This window comes from Elephas maximus, chromosome 7 (assembly GCF_024166365.1).
Source record: "Elephas maximus indicus isolate mEleMax1 chromosome 7, mEleMax1 primary haplotype, whole genome shotgun sequence".
Classification (NCBI taxonomy): domain Eukaryota; kingdom Metazoa; phylum Chordata; class Mammalia; order Proboscidea; family Elephantidae; genus Elephas; species Elephas maximus.
In genome coordinates this window covers 18,227,040-18,249,410 of record NC_064825.1, presented here as the reverse complement: position 1 = coordinate 18,249,410, position 22,371 = coordinate 18,227,040, and the positions used below count along the sequence as shown (strand labels likewise).

Here is a 22,371-nt window from a genome sequence, read left to right as displayed (position 1 = left end):
CTGCTCTATATGGTTTTCATGGCTGTGACCTTTCAGAAGCAGATTGCCAGGCCTGTCTTCCAAGGCGACTCTGGGTATGTTCAAATCGCCAGCTTTTCAGCTAAGAGTTGAGTCCTTAACTGTTTGCAACACCCAGGGACTCCCCTCATCCCCATATATATATTTATACAAACATATATATATACACATACAAATATACATATATAATATGTATATACAGACAGAAACACAGACAGACGTACCATGGGTAGCACAAATTACTAACCAAAACTACCCCATTGTGGTAGAGTGGATTCTGACTCATAGCAACACTATAGGACAGAACAGAACTGCCCTATAGAGTTTCCAAAGCTGTAATCTTCACGGAAGCAGACGGCCCCATCTTTCTCCCACTGAGTGGGTTCAAACCGCTGACCTTTCTGTTAGCAGCCCAGCGCTTAACCTCTGTGGCACCAGGGCTCCTTGAAAACCCTATGGAGTGCAGTTCTACTCTGCACACATGGGGTTGCCCTGAGTTGGAATGGCAACTGGTTTGGTTTTATATAAGATATAATACACATATCCTGTTGCAGAGTGGCATAGATTCCAACTCAGGGCAACTAGATGTGTTCCAGAGTAGAGCCGCTCCATATGGTTTTCTTGGCTGTAATCTTTATAGAAGCTGATCACCAGGCCTCTCTTCTGCTGCACTGCTGGGTGGGTTCCAGAAGCTAACCTTTATGTTAGTAATCAAGCGCAGTTTATGCCACCCAGGGACTAAACACACACACACACACACACTCTATTTTATTTAAAATTCCAGAAACTATTGCAAGTGAAGACTGGCCTGAAATAACGGTTCACACTGCTCACAATGAGCCTCTGAAATAGGAACACTTTTTCGTTAGTCCATCTGTCTCCAGAACAAAAGAACCCAAAAGCTTAAAAACAGTCAAAATTTAAAAAGAAGATACACTGGCTGATTAATCACAATTAATCTTCTGATGCTGTACTACTTTCCAATACTTCAAAGTTTCACATTTTTTCAATTTAGGCGGCTAGCTGCTGACTGTTGTAACCCGTAAAGATCAGAGCGCCACGCAGTTTTACTCTGAAGAAAAGCGGTTACAAGTGTTTACTTAACAGAAGCAAAAATGCCACTGGATTGAGTCCATCCCCAAATGCCGTCATCTAGGCCGGCAGAAGGCGTCACACTAGTGGAATTTTGCCAGGGGCGGGATCAGAGCTCAGAGGTGACATGGGGGACGAAGCGCAAAACCACTAACACAAGGGCGTTTCCGCAGGGTTTCCCAAGATTCAAACGCAACGGCTCTAGGTTTGCCACGTCCCGCTCAGTAAAATGTCAGGGACGAAAAGACGGCGAAGCGTTAAAAGAGCGCAAACGTCCAGATTAAAAAGCGAAACACCGAGCTGAAGTGGACGGTGCCGCCTCACCCGTGAGCTGACAGCGCAGCGCCAGGTGGGCGCCCACACCCGGCCTCCCCGCGTCCCTCCCGAACACACGTCCCGTGGTAGCGAACCCGCGCTCCTCCTCTCCGCCCTCGGGCGCCGGTTGACGCGGGCCCCCGGCCAAGCGCGCTGACGTCACCGTGCGTCGGCGTCGGCTCTGCTTCGGCAGGGTCTTCGGAACCAGGACCGGTACCCCACTCGGCTTCAGCCCCTGTCGCGGCGGCCGCTCGGCGGGCGTGAGGAGGCCGCTCGGAGCCGGTCTGCTGCCGCGCTACTTCCGTCTTTGCTGCGCCCGCACTGCGGTGAGTGCGGCTACTTCCCGGCCGGGGCCGCGCGAGAGCGCGCGAGGCGGGTTGGGGCGCTGGAGCTGCGGCGGCCCAGTTCCCGAACGCTGCGGTCGGACGAGGGAGGACAGCGGCTGGGGCCCCTCGACCGAGCGTCCAGGGCCGCAGCGAGCTTTCTGCTGCGCGCCCTCGCCGCGGCTTTCATTTAATTCGGAAACTCCGCTTTCAAGACTTGGAAGTCGAAAGTGATTTTTGAAAATTGGCTTGTTTTCATGCATACTCTAGCCGCCGCCCACTTTCCCGGCCTTTGGACTTTGACCAAAATTTTTCCTCTTAGAGTTTTTGCAAGATTTTAAACTTGGCCCTCGATGTACCTTTAATTTGATATATTTGAAGGGAGGCGACCCTGTGGCGGCGAGATCTCATATTTCACGTAGTTCCAACGGCGCCCTGCCGCTCTCAGTGGCTTGTTGTGTATTGTGAAAATTAACTCCGGGAACTGAATGGGCAAATCTCATAGTTTCAACTTTTCCCTTCCAGTCCCTATCCCACCCTCCGCAACCGCCCACAGCTACGGTTTGCATAAAAAGAGCAAAATTAGCTTGTAGATAAAAATCTAGATATATGAGACCTCGTGTTGTTAAAGCATGCGTGCAAGCGGTCACGTTCCCAAGGCCTGTGTTTCTCAGGCCCTTGTTTTGTTTTGTTTTCGAGTTGCGTTGTGTGGTGGTTGCTTTGGAATTGTGAGGGAATTGTAGCGTTTAAGTTGAAGGGTTTATTGTATTATTACTAGGCACTTTGCCTAGTCCTGGAGCGGCTTGACGTTAAAAAAATAACGTTTGTGTCATAATTACCGCTGTACTGTTGCTCATGAGGAATAGTGAGGTCTTCTTTTCTTACCACTACCCCCTTTTGCCTCAAGCAAACTGCCAGATATTATCCTTAAACTATTAAAAGTTGTCACCAGAAGAGGTGAGGAGACCCAAAGACAAAATGTTTTCCTATATGGAAAGGTCCCTTGTACACTTTTGTAACGTGTAATTAATGTTAATGGGAGTATATTGCTTTTATTTCAATTAAGAGCTTTTGTAATCAGAAAGCTTTGGTGACATTGCTGGAAATAAGATGTATTGTGTAAAGTGTAAATCCTTTTTAGACTTTGTGGGATAAATGGAAGCATCTGTGATTCTCTTTGCCACAAAAATAAAATTTTCTAAAATTTTGTTTTTTCTTTTCAGATTTACAGCCTTGAAGAGTCTACTTTTTTTTTTTTCACCTGCAGTATTAAATCCCACCATGGAAACCCAGAAACTTTATAAAGGGATATAGTTTGAATTCTGTGGAGTTTAATTTTGTGTATGAATTATATATTTAAAATACCAACTGTTCACAGAAAGAAGGCTAGTAGGATTACTGATCCATTATGCATCAGCAGTAATTCTGTTGGTAATGTTAGGCATTTGTGATAACACTAGAAAAGACAAACTGTATTTTTTGATGAATTACTTCATCATTAATTACAAAATGGATGCTATAATCATGTATGGCCCTTAAATGAATGCCAGGCTATTTAATTTTTAAATGCGATGTAAAATGTTTCTCCTGTGGAAATTTTCTGGCTAAGTAGTTAAGTCTATGGAAAAATACATTAGATTGATCAAGTGCACAAAGTGGTGTGCAAAGTTAGTAAGGAGGACAACACAGTAATGATGCTATTTGAAATGGAAACATGTATAGAAAATATTTAACAAAGGTGGAAGAGTTAATAGTTTGTGACCTTTAAGCAAAATTTATTTCGTTTGAAATCATATACGCCCTAACAAGCTTAGGTTCAACACAGCTTGTGGATGTTGACTTCCCCAAAAGTTGTTATTGAAGCTAACAATCTGCTTAAGTTAATACTATGATGAGAAGCTATATGAAATTAGTTTTTAGATAATGTGGCTATATGAAGACTTTAATTAGTTTACTAGAATAAAACAATTTTTTTTTATGCCGTATTAAAGTGCTTATAGGAAAAGACGCCTGATGCATATAATTTTGTAATTTGTCGTTTGTAATCAGAAGCAAATTAAGGGCATAATTTAAGTATTCTATTTTTTTTTTTTTTTATGGTTACTTAGCTTACAATGTTTGGAATATAACCTATCTGAAAAATCAAGGTTTTTTTTAAACATAACTTTCAGAAGTGTATCAACTTCTTTCAGACTGTTAGGTTAGTATTACACTAAATTATGAGCAAATAGCACCTGAGTGACCTAAAAGATTTAATATAGTCCCAAAGAGTACTAAGTGGTATCTTGGTAACCTAGGAGAAGTAGCCATCAGGTAACCTAGGCATGAAGTAGGATGCCTGAGTGTGTACCCAGGTGTAAATCCAGTAAAGAAGGTGTAGTGAATTCTAGATAGTTAGGAGGTTATCATTTGATTCCTTTTTGTGGTGAAAATATAATTTAGTATGAAGAGATGAGAAGTTTCATGTCAAAGCTTTTAGCCATCAGAAATTAAAATCACCTTCTCATGCACAAAACTACCTTCCAAAGACTTGTCCCAAGTTCCCCTCAACGAAAATATAAGAATATAATGGAAGATAGCAAGATCTTGTCAGATTGGACAAACAGCAACAAACAAAAAATGAAATACGACTTTTCATGTGAACTCTACAGAATGTCTACATATTCAACTTTCCCCACCGGTGTCCCCATTTCAGAAAGGAGTCTTGCTCGGGCTGGTTTTTATTACACTGGTGTGAATGACAAGGTCAAATGCTTCTGTTGCGGTCTGATGCTGGATAACTGGAAACAAGGAGACAATGCTATTGAAAAGCATAAACAGCTGTATCCTAGCTGTAGTTTTATTCAGAATCTGGCTTCAGTTACTAGTCTGGGATCAACCTCTAAGAATACTTCTCCAGTGAGAAACAGTTTTGCACATTCATTATCTCCCACTTTGGAACATAGTGGCTCATTTAGTGGTTCTTACTCCAATCTTTCACCAAACCCTGTTAATTCCAGAGCAGTGGAAAACATCTCCCCATTGAGGACTAACCCCTACAGTTATGCAATGAGTACTGAAGAAGCCAGATTTCTTACTTACCAGATGTGGCCATTAACCTTTTTGTCACCGTCAGATTTGGCAAGAGCTGGCTTTTATTACGTAGGACCCGGAGATAGGGTAGCCTGCTTTGCCTGTGGTGGGAAACTGAGTAACTGGGAACCAAAGGATGATGCTATGTCAGAACACCGGAGACATTTTCCCAACTGTCCGTTTTTGGAAAATTCTCCAGAAACGCTGAGGTTTAGCATTTCAAATCTGAGCATGCAAACACGTGCAGCTCGTCTGAGAACATTTATATATTGGCCGTCTAGTGTTCCAGTTCAGCCTGAGCAGCTTGCAAGTGCCGGTTTTTATTATGTGGGTAAGAAACTAATATGTAGCTATACATTTGTCTAGTTCATTTTGATCTACTAACTAGAATATATGTGTATTCGGTTTTGGTCTTTATTTTTTTTTTTAGGTCGCAACGATGATGTCAAATGCTTTTGTTGTGACGGTGGCTTGAGGTGTTGGGAATCTGGAGATGATCCGTGGTTAGAACATGCCAAGTGGTTTCCAAGGTAATTGTTTTGCATAGTTCTGCCACACAAATTTGTGCTTAAAAGAAGTAGGCATACTCACATGATGGAAGTTTGCATTTAAATTATAACAAGGCCTCTTTTATACCATTAGAGAATTAGCCTTTTACAAGGCCGAATTTTAATTATTGAGAAGAGTTCGAAATTTTCTTTGGTAAACCATATACTCAGAATATAATTTAACTTGTCCTTGGTGACTCATTTATCATTATGGCCATAAATTTCATTTACCTATTTCCCATCTTGATTTAAGGAGCCTGGGTGATGCAAGTGGTTTGTGATCTGCTGCTAACCTAAAGATTGGCACTTCAAACCCACCCAGTGGCTTCGTGGAAGAAAGGCTTGGCGAACTGCTTCTGTAAAAGATTATAGCCAAGAAAACCCTGTGGTGCAGTTCCACCCTGTAACGCCTGGGGTCTCCATGAATCAGCATCGACTTGATAACAGCGGGTTTTTTTTATTTTTTGTTTTTGGTCATCTTGCTTTAAAGAGAACTTAAGGATTACAGAGATAAAAAGGAAAACAAGAGAAGGGCTATAAAATCGATCTAGGAATGAAGCAAATACAAAAATGCATATAAAATCTGATAGCTAAGTTTGATTATAACTAAGTTATTTTGTATGTACAGTTTTATTTTTCATAATATGTCACTTATCACCTTTTATTAAAGCCACTCTGTCTCTGGCAGGGCCTCCTATTTTCTGCCATAACCAAGGAATAGTTTAAATATATTGATAGTAGAAATAAAATTAGAAATTTTATCTTTATTGGACAAGTCATATGAACCCCTTAGCCTCTTTCCTCATCTGTAAAATTAGATGTTGGACTGCTTAGTGTTTTGAGCTGTGTCTTTGACACTGAGTTTTGAGAGTTCTTAATGTAAACACGAGTGGTTTATCGGATGTGCTGTGTAAGCTTTCTCCCAGTTTCTGGCTTTTTGTTTTCATTTTCTTAATAGTGCCTTTTGGAGAAAAGTTTTTAATTTTGATTATGTCAGTTTATCAATTTTATCTTTTATGAATTGTCTTTTTGGTGTCTTATCTAAGAAAAGTTTACCTAACCCAAGGACAAAATGATGTCTCTCCTCTGTTTTCTTGTAGAAATTTTATGGTTTTAGGTTTTACGTTTAGGTGTATGATCTGTATTTAGGTTATTTTGTAGGTAGTGTGGATGTAGGCTGAGGTTGGTTATTTTCACATATGGATATCTAGTCTTCTAGCACCGTTTGTTGAGAAGCAAAAGGGATGAAATGGGAACAGATGTTACGTGAACTCCCTGGAACACCTTTGAGAAGCCCTGGTAGTTTGCAAACAACTGTTGGGAACTGTCGCTTTATATATAGATGAAAACATTTGAGAGTAACACTGGAGAAAATTATCATATGGTGGAAGTTGGGACTACTGAGTTGCACTTTCTGAAACTATGTTAGGTCAAAAAAGTAAATTGTCTAGAACAGTGGTTTTCATGCCTCAGTTTGTACGTGGCTCTTTTGTTGTTGTTGTGTTAATGGAATTGAATAGACAATATCAGAATACGTCTCATGTAGTGAGAATTTGTACTGTTTTATGGGAATTTTGTTCCTGTTAGGTATATATATACTGGGTTGTGTAAAATGTATTTTTTTTTATTGTGAAGTATAATAAAAGATGTTTCAAAACTACTTTTCTAGGATGATCAGGCTATATTTTATATAAAGCAAAAAAATTTTTCCTCTTATGTTTTAGGTGTGAATTCTTGATACGCATGAAAGGGCGGGAGTTTGTTGATGAGATTCAAGCTCGGTATCCTCATCTTCTTGAACAGGTAAATAAATTATTATAATTGGCAACAGTGGATTCTCCTAAATCATAATTACAAAAGAAATGACAAGAAGTGATATTTATATCTGTCATCTTATTAAAGTACATACTTCATATTCACATGAATGACATCTTTAATTTTTGTAACCAGCTTATTTGTTGGACTTTTTAAAAAATTGTTCTTTGCTTTTGGAAAGAAAAATTATTGAACCTACTATTTAACAAACTTGTGGTGGGGTTAGAGAAGGTTCTTTACTGTCTCTTTCACCTTTTTTAGGAAAAAAAATAACTTATTAGGAACTAGGGACCTTTTGGAGTAACCCAGTTGAAATCTGACTTTCTAAATTGAATAAGAAACTAATTTTTCTACTTCCCTGAAACCACAGAAACTCTTGAGGTTTGGGGAAATCTGTGGGATGATTAGGGTAAAACAGCAATGTGAAGTTTGTAAATTGCCCAGTTTTCAAAAGAATATGTACATTTAATTAAGGTAAACTTACCTTAGTGTTACTCTTTTCAGGTTGTTTGAGATTTCTGATTTTACTTATTAACTTATCTCCTGTTTCATAGCTGTTGTCGACTTCAGACACTCCCGGAGATGAAAGTGCTGATCCACCCAGTATGTATGAAAGTATTTCAGATATCAAATAGGAATTTCTATAAGAATAAAAGTCTGTAAAGAAAGGGTTTCTGAGGCCATAGGAAAAAGTGTTTAGAAGTTAACACGATACGTATCCAGTGGGGAGCCCTCATGGTGCAGTGGTTAAGCACTTGGCTGCAAACTAAAAGGTTGGCAGTACGAACCCACCAGCTGCTCCATGGGAGAAAGATGTGCCAGGCTGCTTCTGTAAAGATTTACAGCCTTGGAAACCCTATGGATAGTTCTGTTCTGTCCTGTAGGGTTGCTGTGAGTTGGAATCTACTCAGTGGCATCCAACAACAACAACAAAATGTATCCAGTAAGAGTCATGGCATTTTAGAGGATCCTAAGAAGTGTAAGAGGAGCCCTGGTGGTGCAGTAGTTAAGAGCTTGTATGCTGAGAGGTTGGTGGTTTGAATCCACTAGCCTCTCCACAGGAGAAAGATGTGGCAGTCTGCTGTTGTAAAGATTATAGCCTTGGAAGCCCTAGGGGGCAGTTCTGCACTGTCCTGATGGGTTGCTGTGAGCTGGAATTGACTTGATGGCAATGGGTTCGGTTAATGGAGGAAGTGTAATAGTCCTTGTTCTTAAAGTATGGGCATTTCAACTGGGAAGATAAGACACACGCTAAAGAAAGACAACAACAAATAGTTGAAGCAGCGCCAAATGAGTGATGGGAATAATAAGCCCTCCAAAGAGGAAAAGGTTGCTCTGAGTTAGCATGATTCGGAAAAGGCACTACTTCACGTATGCTTTAAGAATTGGGCTGGATGTTAGGTATTTAAGTCAGATGTATAGTGTTCAGTGGAGTCTGGGTGACACAAGCAGTTTGTGATCAGCTGCTAACCTAAAGGCTGGCGGTTCAAACCCACTCAGCTGCTCTGGGGAAGAAAGGCCTGACAGACTGCTCCTGTAAAGATTATAGCCAAGAAAATCCTATGGAGCAGTTCTACTCTAACAACACATGGGGTTGCCATGAATCGGGGGCCAACTTGATGGCGGCTAATAATAACATACACTGTTTTAGTTCAAGAATAGGAAATAGTTTTCTCTTCTGGTTAGAACTTAATTTTAGTCACATCTGTCATAAGTTAATGTGTGTAATGTATGTGTATGATGGTGTCCAAAATAGTGAAGATAATAGTCCATTAATCACATCTAGAAAGGTGTGTTCTATTCTTGGCATACCATTTTAAGAGGGAGATTGGCAAATTTGTGGCAGAACCAGAAATGGGTGACCAGGGAGTATAAGATCCTAGAAACAATGGGTACGAGGAGTGGTTGAAGGATTTGGTAGTAATTAACATGGAAAAGAAAAAAATTACTTGGGTACATGATAACTGTCTCTTGTGAATAAAGCTGGAAAAGAAAGGCAACTGTGCCGATTGTTTTTACTTAGGATTTATAACCACAGTTCTCAGTGGGCACTTTATGCCTCTCTGCAATCCAAATGCAGCTCTCTAACAAAATCACTTCGCTAGTCATCAAAATGACTGTCTCACATTTCCTTTCTTGTTAAGCTTCTAACACTCATTCCTGCCTCACTCTAAGCTCGTAATCTTGCTTCAATGAGAAAATAGAGGCAATTAGAAGAGACTTATTTCACCTTCCTACTAGCTGAACCATGAGCCTACATGATGTATCCCACGTACTTTCCTTTCTGTTCTTTTAAACTGCCCTTGCCCCTATCTAAGGCCAGCCCTTCCATTTGTCCTCTGGGTCCCATCCTGTATTTCTACCTTAAGAGCTTTGCTTTGGCAATGATCTCCCTTTTCTTTCTTGCATCACTGATTTCTCTCTCTCCTGGATCATTCAACATACAAGCATAATGTAATATTGCTGATACTAAAAAAAAAAACCTTTTCTTGAACCTGTGTCACCATCTAGGTATTGTCCCATTTCTCTGCTTCTCTTTACAACAAAATGCTTAGAAAGATCTATCTGTATTCATTCTCCTTACCTCCTTACTTTTCATTCTTTCTTTAGCTTGTTCTACAAAAAAACTTGTTAGGGTCACCGGGAACCTTTTTATCTTAGCAGCTATACTGATCAGTTCCCTGTCTTCATCTTACTTGATCTGTTACCAGCATTTGATACAGTGGAATGCACTCTTCTTGAAACATCTTCTTTGCCTGGCTTCCTGGCACACACAGATTTTCTCCTGTTTCCGTGGTCGATCCTGAGCAATCATATTTGCTGGCTGTTAACCATTTTCAAACCTCTACATGTAGTTCCAGGCTACTTAGCTATAATAGGCATCTCAGAGTTAACATGACCAAGCAAAAATCTTCCCATTCTCAACTGTCAGATTTGTTCCTTCTCTGGGTTGCCCCACCTCAGTTAATGGTACCTATTTGCTGAGGTCAAAAAGTTGGCTGAAGTTAGACATCATCCCTGATTCCTCTCCTTTACTTTGTATGTCTAGTCTATTAGAAGTTCTTCCCCATCTACATCCCAAACCTGACCACTTCTTAACCATCTCCACCACTATCCACCTAATCCAAACTACCATCATCTGTCATAACCTCCCAACAGGTTTCCCTAATTCTATTTTACCTAGTTGTAGTCCATCTTCACAGACCTTCCAGGGTCATCTTTTGAAAGCACAAGTCAGATTTTATCAGTTCTTGCCTAAAACCCTCCTAGTACTTAGAGTAAAATATAAATTTACAAGGCTCTACATGATCTAAGTGTTGCCTGCTTCTCTGGCCTACCGTCTTATTTCTGCACGCTCTGACCATCTAGCCTTTTTGTTTCTTGAACATGCCACTCTTTTTCCTTGATTTAAGACCATTAAGCTTGCTATTCTTTGCCTGGAAGACTTCTTTGAGATATTTCCGTGGATCACGCCTTATTGTTCGAGCTTTTGGTCTGGTGCCATTTCTTCAGAGATTCCACATATGGTTGAGCCAACCAGAACCAGCCAAACTCACAGGGTTTCCAAGGTTATGGAAAGGTTCCATAAATCTTTATGGAAGCAGACTGGCACATCTTTTTCCCATGGAGCAGCTGGTGGGTTTGAACCGCACAGTGCTTAACAACTGCGCCACCAAGGCTCGTTTTAGTAGTTGGGCAGGGGAACATAATACACATGTGGACTTTGTGTATTTATTTGTTTTCCAGTTAATGGCAGTAAAGCGTCTTGAACAATGTCGCCTTTTTGTAATTTTCACAAAAGTGCCATGTGGGTAGCGTTGACCCTGTTATCAGAAAATGTTTCTCTTTGGTTGTCACCCTGTCTGAAATGGCTTCCTACCTTCCAGTTTCTTTTAATCACCTTAAACTGCATTATTTTCTTCAGAGCACCTGTCAGTATCTAAAATCATATTACTCTGTTTACTTCTTTAACCATATTTTTCATTACCTTTTTAGTCGTATTTTGTGTGAACTAGTCTTCCACTTTACTGTGCTTCTTGTCTTTGTTCCTTTTATTCCCTCTGCCTCAATTATTATACATGTCTAGATCCTGTTCGTACAAGTCCAAACTCTCACGCTCCCTCTACTGTAAGTCTTTCTTGAGCTTTTTCCCCTGTTCATGGCTAGAGAAGATCATTTCTCATTTCTAAATTTGTGTAGCTATCAGCTTCACAAAAGAACTGTACGGAGAATTATTTCGGGAGTTTTTAAAAGGTATAGATTCCTAAGCTCCCTGCTTAGAGAGTCTCTCACTAAGAAGGTTTAGAATACAGCCTGGGAAGTGGTATTTTTTTAAAAAAGTACAGCATATTGGTTATACTATCATCTGACTCTTACCAAGCTCAGACTTTTATTGGCGTTATAGGTAATTGGTGCATGTAGCTCACCTCCCTTCTAGAATATAAGCAGCACGAGAGTACAGATTGTGGCATAGTCATTTTTCCTCCAGGTTTCCTACTTTAATATTAGCACCTGTCTTTTTTTCAGTAGTGCATTTTGGACCTGGGGAAAGCTCTTCAGAAGATGCAGTCATGATGAACACACCTGTGGTTGAAGCAGCCTTGGAGATGGGCTTTAGTAGAAGGCTGGTGACGCAGACAGTTCAGAGTAAAATCCTCACCACTGGGGAGAATTACAAAACAGTGAACGATATTGTGTCAGCGCTTCTTAATGCCGAAGATGAAAAAAGAGAAGAGGAGAAGGAAAGACAAACTGAAGAACTGGCATCAGGTATTTGGGAATGTTAGTCACCTGCATTTTCTCTCCGTAGGGCTCATAGCAGTGTTCCGCGTGTTGCAGGACAGTTAGCAGCTCCCCAGGCATTTCTAAACTGTACCTCCTCTTCTCTCCACTGTAGGGTGGGGTGCGACCTCTAATTGTGAACCTTTGACTACAGGTTTTTTTCTCTATGTTAGTTTTACACTAAGATTCCCTGTTGTATGCTAATGTGATCTTCTTGAGCGTTTAATTCCTTTGCATTTCTTCCTGATACGTGACACATTTAAATTGTTTTGAAAAAGCAAGATTCAAAGTTGGATATAGTTCTTATTTCTACTTTTTTTTTTTAAAGTTCCTTTAAATAATATTTTTAATAATACGATATTTTACTCCATAATCCTTGGTAGGTGATCCCTACACAAAAAAATAGAACTGATGTTGAGAACCTCCTCCTGCACCCAAGGGTAATGGGGAACTGAGCTTGGTATTCACCTAGATGATGTTAAGTCTCAGCCTCCCCAGAACAAGTCTTCCATGTAATCATTTATTCCTTCAGCAAATAGTCACTGAACATGAGCACATATGCCAAATTCTGTGCAAATCACGATGTTTGCTCACGAGGAGTTTATAGAGTAGGTGTGGAGTCCAGTGTGCAAAAAACAGGGTGAATGAGCCAACAGAGAGATAAAGATTGCATATATAGCATAAATTGGGGTATTTGGGTTGGAAAAGGATACTTTTTTCTTTTTGGTAAGTAAAAATAGGAAGAGTTTAAGAGAAGCTTGATGAGTGGCTGTGTAGCACACTGTTCAAAAGTCTGATTTCTAGATTGAGACAGATTGTGTTTAAATCTTGGCTGTGTCAGTTACTAGTTTGGCAGTTTATTTAACGAGGTCTCAGTTTTCTTATCTGTAAAGTGGGGATAGTAATATTACCAATTACATAGGGTTGCTATAGGAATTAAATGAGATGTTGCAAGTAAAACAGTTTAGAACAATGCCTAGCACATCCCAAAAAAAATGTTTTTCTATTAAGTAGATTGATTTTGGAAGTGGAAGGGGCCTGGGGAAAGAAAAGGCCTGAGAGAAGCAAATATATGTAAGAATTGTTAAGCAGTAATGAAACACAGCTAAGGTTAAATGAAGCAATGGTAATAGACCTAGTCTCCTTAGTTTTGTGACTTTTTTCCACTTTGTAGGGGGTCAGAGAATAGTCTTGAATTATGGATTTGATAAGGCTAATAGGAGAAGAGGCCAAATAAGGAATAGAGATGAAAAGTTTAGAGTACTAGTGAGACAGCATTGAAACAGCTGACTGATACCTAGACTAGATTGGGAGGTAATGAAAGCAAGGAGGAAGCTGCTGTGCTGGTATACTTGGGAATGATAATGGGGATTTTGAAAAAGGCAAAAAATAAATTGATTAGCAGTAAGGTGAATTATTCAGGTAGAAGGATAAGTTGTGATCAGAGAAGGGAATTTCATAGTTTTGACATGAATAGAGAAAGTCACTTTTAGAAAAATGTAAAAAGGCATGGAAGAAAATAATCTTTTTATAATTTAAACTTGTACCTTAGAGATGTACTCTTTTTTTTTTTTTCTTTGAGGTGCCCAAAACAGGCAATTATATATTATGGTGGTTGGGAAACTGAAAGAAGGGGAGCTGTATGAAAAATACCTCAGTAATTCATGCTCATATTTCATAAATGTAGGATATTAGGAATTTTATATGGTCTGCAAATGAAGGAAAAGACATTGATTTTTTTTTTTAAAGGTCATGTTTGAGTCATATGTAGTTAAATACAGACGTATGTACTTATTTAATAATAATGGTAGCTGTGTGCCAGATATTATGCTAAGTTCTTTGCATGTATTATCTCAATTCACCATCACAACTCTTTGAGGAAGGTGCTGTTATGATCTCTTACGGATGAGGAAACAGGCTTATGAGGGCTAGGGCATTTAGCTTGTAAGTGGCTAGGCCAGCATTAGAATGTAGGTCTGTCCCGACTCCACAGTTCAAGCTCTTGATCACCACGGCACTGCTTCTTAACTTTGGGGTGTTGAAAAGAACAGTGGTTTATGAAGAATGTAACCAGTGTCACTGATCATTATATCTAGAAACTTTGGAATGGGAGCGTGTTTTGCTGTGTATATTTTCACCAAAAATAAAATATTAAAAAAAAAACACTGGTTTAGGAGACCTTGTTCTGAAACTTACTCTCTCTTTGATCTTGGGCAGATTAGTCATTCATTTCTCAGTCTTTTTCTCCATATCTGAAAGTGAGAGACAATCATACCTGCCTTGACAAAATTGTTGTATCAAATGAGATAATTTATATGAAGTGCTCGTAAAAGTAGTGATACAATGCAAATAGGAGTCAATATTATTAATTCCATGGGGAAGACTATAGAGGTGAGAAATTTTTACTGTCTTTTAAAATTCTCTGCCTGCTTTCAACAGAATAAAGGAAAAGCAGAGTTCTAAGAGTTCTAAATTTGTAGATGTTTTTAAATTATGAAAACAGAGAGACTGTATGTACTCTATAATATAGCTTAGCTAAATCTTCTGGAGGGTTTCTAATTGACAGGCATTAAAGTACAAACAAATCATTTTGTTTTTCTTTTTGCAAGTATTTAAGGCTAAATTGTAGAATTGGTTGTTAGTGACTACATGTGTGTAACTGGAAAAGTTTAAAATCTAATGGATTTTTTTCTTATTTTTTTTTTAATGAAGATGACTTGTCATTAATTCGGAAGAATAGAATGGCTCTCTTTCAACAGTTGACCTGTGTGCTTCCTATCCTGGATAATCTTTTAACAGCCAATATAATTAATCAACAGGAACATGATATTATCAAACAAAAAACACAGATACCTTTACAAGCAAGAGAATTGATTGATACCATTTTAGTTAAAGGAAATGCTGCAGCTAACATCTTCAAAAACTGTCTAAGAGAAATTGACTGTACATTATATAACAACTTATTTGGTGAGTTTGTTGGGAAAATTGTTTTAGAAATCCTTAGGGTTATGTTCACCTCAATCTTTGACAAACAAAATAAATCCAATCAGTAAAGTATAATCTTTACCTTGTTCTAAAAGAATGAAATCTTTTATTGCTTAAGAAGTATGGCTAAATGTAATAATTCCTGATAATATTCAGTCAGTACCTATGTTATTGAGTAGGTAGTAGTGAAAAAAAATCGTTATTAGGTGAAGCAGTCTTGTATTCGGTAGGTTGATACTTTCTGTATGTTTTTCTTTTCCCAGTGGAAAAGAATATGAAGTATATTCCAACAGAAGATGTTTCAGGTAAAACAAAATTAACACTTAAAACCAGCATGAAATGTTAACCCTTTTTTTTTTTTTTTTCTAATGGGAGGTAAAGTAGAAACTGCATTTCACTAAAGTTGTTTTTTGTTACTAGGTCTGTCATTAGAAGAACAATTGAGGAGGTTGCAAGAAGAGAGAACTTGTAAAGTGTGTATGGACAAAGAAGTTTCAATTGTATTCATTCCTTGTGGTCATCTGGTAGTATGCCAGGAATGTGCCCCTTCTCTAAGAAAATGCCCTATTTGCAGGGGTATAATCAAGGGTACTGTTCGTACATTTCTTTCATAAAAGAAAATTAGCCTGTATAGAAAAACCTTTAAAATATTGTGGGACGTTGGAAGCTATCTGAAGTAAAGAAAGGAACCCTGGTGGTGCAGTGGTTAACAGCGCTTGCTGCTAACCGAAAGATCAGTGATTCGACCTTACCAGCCCCCCTGAGGGAGAAAGATGTGGCAGTCTGCTTCCCTAAAGATTAAAAAAACCAAAAACCAAACCCAGTGCCATCGAGTCGATTCCGACTCAGAGCGACCCTATAGGGCAGAGCAGAACTGTCCCGTAGAGCTTCTAAGGAGCGCCTGGCGGATCTGAACTGGCGACCCTTGGGTTAGCAGGTGTAGCACTTAACCGCTACACCACCAGGGTTTCCCCCTAAAGATTAAAAAAAAAAAAACAGCCTTGGAAATCCTATGGGGCAGCTCTGCTCTGTCCTACAGGGTCCCTCTGAGTTGGGATCGACTCCACAGCAGCAGGTTTTGGTTTGGAAGTAGAGAAGGAATGATTGGTTTTTTAGATTAGTAACATTTGTGTTCTGTTCTGCTTTGGTACAAGTAATCTTGTTTCCCCAAAAAAGGTATTCTGTATCACATTTAATCTTAATCTCTCCTCATTTGCAAGGGAAGATTTATGTTTGATGAATTACATTGGTGCATATTTTATATTTTTATTGTATCTGTGAAAAAAAAAGAACGTGGGAGTAATTAAAGGAGTAGACAGTGCTGTTACGTATCATTTCAGAAGTTACTGGATTTGGAATTCTTTCTGAAAGTTTTGAGTATGTCATAAGAGTACAGTGTAAAAGAACCGGAAACCAGGAACTCTGGAGCTTATCGCAGTTGTGGTGCCAAATTTTTGTTGGTGTTTTTCATTTGTGTTGTAAAGTACGGATTTCTTTTTCTTTACTGGTAAATAAGCTTTTCTCTAATTTGTGAGAAACATCTTAATAAAGTGCTTTAAAAAGACCACATTATCAAATTTTTTCCCCCTTAATTTAAAAGTAATTTTCATATATCTTCATAGGATTATAAAGATTAAATTAGATAATGTGTATAAACAGAATACATGTTACATTGGAAGCACTCAGATACTTGCCACTAAAAAATTAAATCTTCCAAGAAAATATAAAGAAGTGTTTTTAAAATAATAATGTGATTTATGAGATTCTTTTAAACAATAACAATCTAGTTGCTTTGTATATAATGGATATAGTGTAGAATAAAAAATTAATATCAAAAAACTCTTAATAATAAAATTAGGTATTAGGATTTTCAAAAAATAATGCAGTATTATTTATTGGATGAGGAGGTGGAATACAGGCAATGGTAGTATCTCCTTTTTTGGGCCCAGTCTATTTGGTCTTTTCCAGTTCTTTTGGCTGTATGGCAGATTTGTGAGGCCAGGTGGATAAGGAGGCCTAGTATTAAAAACTTTCCATTTTTCTCCTCACTCCACAACTCCTTTGGATCCCTTTAAAGAATACACTGGGAGGGGTGAAAATTTCTCTACCCACCCCCCATCTCTTGCCATTGTTTCCATCCTGATAATGATGATAAATATAAGTTCAAATGCATACACCTAGATGCAAGACCTCATGTCAGTGAGAGTGAATCTTTCCCTATGGTTATTGGAGGAATGTAAAGAGGGGATTTTTAAATTTTTTTCAAAATTTGTTAGGTAGAAAACTTAAACTCTTCTCTGTCTTCCAGCCTGGAACTGTTATGATTCCTGAAGGGGTTAACTCCTTCAAGGAGTCAAATTAAGAAGTCCTTTAGTCAGAGCTAATGCTACGGCTGCTAACCAAGAGGTCGGCTGCTAACCAAGAGGTCAGCAGTTCAAATCCATGAGGCTCCCCTTGGAAACTCTATGGGGCAGTTCTACTCTGTCCTATAGGGTCGCTATGTGTTGGAATCGACTCGACAGCAACGGGTTAGTCAGAGCTACCCAAGTATGTCTAAATCTTAGAACTAAATCAGCTTTGTTATCATGGAATGCTATTAAATCTTTTTAAAAACTTTTTTCTTTTTTTAATAAGAACCAGTTGCCATTGAATTGATTCTGAGTAGAGTTGTGTCAGACTAAACTGTGCTCCATAGGGTTTTCAACAGCTGATTTTCTGGAAGTAGGATGTAAGGCCTTTCTTCCAGAGTGCCTCTGGGTGAACTCAAACCTCCAACCTTTTAGTTAGCAGCTGGCTGAGCTTTGCACCAGCCGGGGACTGCTTGCTTAATAATAGTTACTACATATTGAGGATCCGCTGTGTGCCAGATACTTTAAACATTTGAGGTGCTAGATGCTCTAAGCATATTAGCACTAATCCTTTCAACCCTTCGAGGTAAAATTTGAACAGGGGTCTACCTGCTTTCGTAGCCTATGCTTTCGGGCAAACTGTCCTATTAAGCTGTATTAATATTTTTTAAAATTGCATGGACTGCCATTTGAAAAGTTTATCACCTGATTTAGCAGCCCTGGTGGCACACTGGTTAAGAGCTTGGCTGTTAACCAAAAGGTTGGCAGTTTGAATCCACCAGCCACTCCTCGGGAACCATATGGGGCAGTTCTGCTCTGTCCTGTAGGGTTGCTATCAGTCAAAATCTACTTGATGGTAACAGGTTTGGTTTTGGTTTGGTGGCACAATGGTTAAGTGTGCAGCTGCTAACCGAAAGGTTGGCAGTTTGAGTCCAAGATCAGATCCTCAAGAGAAAAGACCTGGCAGTCTGCTCCAGTAAACATTACAACCTAGAAAACCCAATGGGGCAGTTCTATTCTGTCACATAGGATCACTGAGTCAGAATGAGCTTGACAGCAAACAACATCATCGTATTTGCTTTATTCAAGGTACAGGTAATCCCCATCTTACAATGGGGTTCCATTCTGACGACTCCATCGTAAGATGATTCTGACCTAAGTTGAATACCTTATTTTTTTTCCGGTTTTCATTTTTATTGCCTTTTATTATCAGTATCTATAAATCATAATATTGAATGTCTGTGTGTGAATATCTGAGGATGGTATCAGCAGATTACATGCTATACCACTGTATGTAGTACGTATTAACGATCAGATGTACACAAAAGATTAAAAAAAAAACAGATGGTCGTAAGTGCAGTTCATCGTAATTCAGATACTTTATATGTTGGATACCATCTGTAGTCTGTTTTAATAGTGTATAAGGACTTTGATTCTTCTCATATTGAGTAAAATATTGCATAAACTGTAAGTACATGGTAATGTAATTAATACTTTATCCACTTGCTAAATTCTTTAAGTGCCTAAGTCAGAGAGTAGGGTTTTAGACGTTTTCCTTATTGTTTCTGCCCTCCTAACGATAGTAATGATAATGCCATAACATGTGCCCATTATGTTGAACAAATGGATGAATTTTAGATGCCTTATTGGGTTTAATTATTGCCCAATTTAACCCTTAAAACACTAAGAGATATCCTTTATAAACATGGAAACAGGCTCAGTGAAATGACAGATTGCTGAAGATAGTTAAGTGGTGTACCGTGACCTTTATATGGTCCAGGTGGGAGTGACTCCAGAACATTCTTCAGTTTTCTACTTTTATTTATGTATGGAAATAGTACTTATTTCTTCACCCTCTTGACCTAAATGGGAGAATTGTATGAGCTGTCATTTGTTAAGCCTCTTGTGTCTGTCTTGGTAGTTGCTCATGTTCTCTCTGAGGAGAGCACAGTTGCTGGAGCTGCATCGAGTTCTCTCTTCTGCTCTGCCCTCTAACAACCTAAGAGATCCTTTACTTGTTAGCTGCCATTTATTCCATAAATCAAAGGGCAGCTGGCTGTCAGCTTGGAAGACAGACCTAAATTTTCTCTGGAACTATGTAAAAAATAATTCTATAAGCATATAGTAGCAATTCTTAAACTTTCTGGCCTCAGAACCCCTAAAAATTGAGGACCCCCAAAGAGCTTGTGCTTATATAGATTATATCTACTGATACTTACCATGTTACTGTTCTATTGTGTCAGTTTAGCACCTGCAGTCTGACATTTTCATTTGGGGCTTTTTCTGTTACGTTGATTGCTCTTGAGTTTAACGAAATGAAGTAACACCATACTCTTGAAACTCTTAGATGGAGAACAAAATTTTATTCTAAAAATAGATCTCAGTAACAATGAAATACGAAAAGTTGGTCACTATAAGAAAAAAAAGTAACAGTTGTTTTTAACAGTAATTACAAAATTATTACCAATGTACTGCCAACTCTCATTTGTCTGTGTTTGAATGCATTTTATGGATTATCCAAGGAAATTTTAAAATCCTAGATTGGTTTCTGCCTAATATTTAGACATACATTTGGATTGCTTTTATTTTCAAGTAAACACATTCTTGAGAAATACAAATTAAAAAATTTGTTTAAGTAAACATAACCAGGAAGATAAATCTATACTTAAGAAATGTGTTCCAAAACGAAATCATTGTTTTGCGTCGTTTCCCTCTTTTTTGCAGAAAACAAAAAAAAGGCATTGAAAATACTAGTATTTAAAATGAATAAATGCTAGTACTTCTGTACAGAGAAAAGACATAACTAAGTGATTTCAAACCAAAGCTGAGGAAACTTGCAAGGCAAACAATGACATCCAGTACTTAAAAAGTGGTCTTAACTCTTCAAAGTGCTAAAGAAGCAAATATTCAAGAAAAACTTGAGACCTGTCCACAAAGTTATGACTGACTTTGAAGTGCTGAAATATCATGGATGCAGGAGATAAAACAAAGTTTTGTTTTGTTTTGTTTTGTTTTAGTTAGAAAAAAGGTAGATTTAAAAGGCACCCATTACTATAAAATATATCTTACCTACATCTGCAGAGAAATGAAAGCAGTGACTGAATGACCAGTTTAGGGCCAAGTTAGTAACACGCAGCTCACCTAGGAGCCCACATCTCTTTTCAAACTGATCTAAACACACATTTCATGAAATTTCTTCCACACTGCATGTGTTACATAGATCTTATCCATGTTTTGGATAATATTTGTCATCCATATTCATTGCATCAATGGGCCATAATGCACAGCGAATAAAAATGATCCTTTTATGTCCAAATTCTTAATAATATGGCATTCTCTGCAGATTCAAGCTGATCACAAAAGTTATATTTTATCCCTATTAAATGCAAGTCTGTGTTCATCAGGACATCTTCGCTTATTTGTGGGCTATCAGGTATTCGTGCAATTCACTTTGGCCACCTAAGATAGGAGTCCTGTCTTAGTATTTAGTGTAACTAAATACCTCTTTTGTCAGAACTTGACCCTGAGTTTTAAGTGCTGGGATATAAACTATGTAAAACTGAAAACACTCCAAACACATTGGCTAATGCTGGAACCCCTACAGTACTGTGCTTTTTCTCCTCCATTTCAGCAGAGGAAGGGTCGGGGGGATGGCCAAATAGGGAAGTAGGAAATCATGACTTAAAAATTCCTCTTTTAAAACATCATAAGAATTTATTCCAAAATACATTTTTTGTTTTAGTATAAAAATGCCTTTTCCCCAAATCTTTAAGTAAAATTGGCACTGCGTGAAAGAGCTACCTTTTCATGCTGCAGCTTTTAGTAGCCTAGGGGGGACCCCATAATCCCCGACCTGATAAACACAGCATCATCTACAGCTGCAACTGTATGGAGTTAAATGTTGGTTTGGAAAACATGTAAGAGACTTTTTTTTTTTAGTTAGTGGTGTTTATACTCCATTAGACTTTTCTAAATATTGAAAGCAGCTCTACAATCCCTTAAAAGTATTCACTAAATAAAAAATTAAGTGAATGTGAAGTAAAAGCAATTTCCAGTGGCGACAACATTCTTAAAATAGCCAATATTCTACTTCTAGGAGTTCTTTTCTATAATGCAGGATTATTTAACACTAGCAGCTAAGTCTTTAAAACATCGTCATGTTAAACATTACAATTTATTGAAATTTTACAGCAAAAAAAGCCAAAGAGAAATTTATATCAACTACCATTAAAAGTTCAAAAGTTAATAAAAATAGTCTCTCCAACGCTCCAGTGGATTTCTAACACAGATAAGCCAGGTGCTGTTTCTGGTTTAATTTGAAGATTTTTTTTTTTTTTTTTTTAAGATGTGTTACATTTCTAAACCAACTAGTATACTTTAAAACACACAAAAAAGATGCATTTTGAAGAGACACTTTAAACTAAAATTACGTTTAGGACCTGGTTTACTCAATTGTATAACTGCTGTTGTGTGGCATTAGTAACTAGGATATACCAGCACTGGAGTTCTTTGTGTGAGCAACAAAAACACCCAAAATCCTGAGTACTGTGACAAGCTCCTTATTTGTATGCCCAGATGGCATCCTGCCTTTAAGTGATGCTGTCTTCCAATTACTGGCCCTAGGTGACCAATGCCACAAGAAAATGGGAGAGGACTTGCTTGTCTTTACTATGCTTATGCGAAAAGTAAATGTAATCATTGCATTAACTGTTTGCCAGCTCCAAATGTTCATTAGAAAAGCTCACCCCAAACTCCCTTTACTTTTAGTAATCAAGAGGATTCTTTACAGCTTTATATAATACATTGGACATTATATGCATGGCCTGTTTGTACAATTTCCAAGAAGAGAATATTTAAGCTAAAAATAAACCAAAATTAACTGATAGGGCTGCATCAGTCTTCTTTCCTTGGTCCTTGGGTTTCCTTAAATGATGGCATCATGTTCATCACTGTAATATAGCAAAAGTTATAATTAACTTTTTCTTATATTAGTATCAAAATTACTTACATGTTCATATTTGTAAGGGAAGTAACCTTAGAACAATTTCAAGCTTCAGAATCGAAATGAATTGT

At 38.2% G+C, this 22,371-nt stretch overlaps 2 protein-coding genes across 3 annotated transcripts in view; one reads left to right on the top strand and one right to left on the bottom strand.

Moving 5' to 3' along the window:
- The first annotated feature begins 1,227 nt into the window (after positions 1-1,227).
- BIRC2 (baculoviral IAP repeat containing 2) lies at positions 1,228-20,308 on the top strand. 2 transcript variants are annotated; one of them, XM_049889461.1, is made up of 9 exons: positions 1,228-1,751; positions 2,972-5,151; positions 5,251-5,350; positions 7,093-7,171; positions 7,738-7,786; positions 11,714-11,953; positions 14,678-14,932; positions 15,214-15,255; positions 15,371-20,308. In XM_049889461.1, the coding sequence occupies exons 2-9, from the start codon at positions 4,254-4,256 to the stop codon at positions 15,562-15,564; spliced, it is 1,857 nt and encodes a 618-aa protein (XP_049745418.1). In that variant the 5' UTR covers positions 1,228-1,751; positions 2,972-4,253; the 3' UTR covers positions 15,565-20,308. The 2 variants fall into 2 exon arrangements, with proteins under 2 accessions (XP_049745418.1, XP_049745417.1); XM_049889460.1 differs by having other exon boundaries at positions 11,711-11,953.
- TMEM123 (transmembrane protein 123) overlaps positions 19,640-22,371 on the bottom strand; it is a 54,127-nt gene continuing 51,395 nt past the window's right edge. The window contains exon 6 of the mRNA XM_049889677.1: positions 19,640-22,247. Within this exon, the coding sequence (XP_049745634.1) occupies positions 22,223-22,247 (25 nt within the window). The 3' untranslated portion in view covers positions 19,640-22,222. The remainder of the gene's footprint in view (positions 22,248-22,371) is intronic.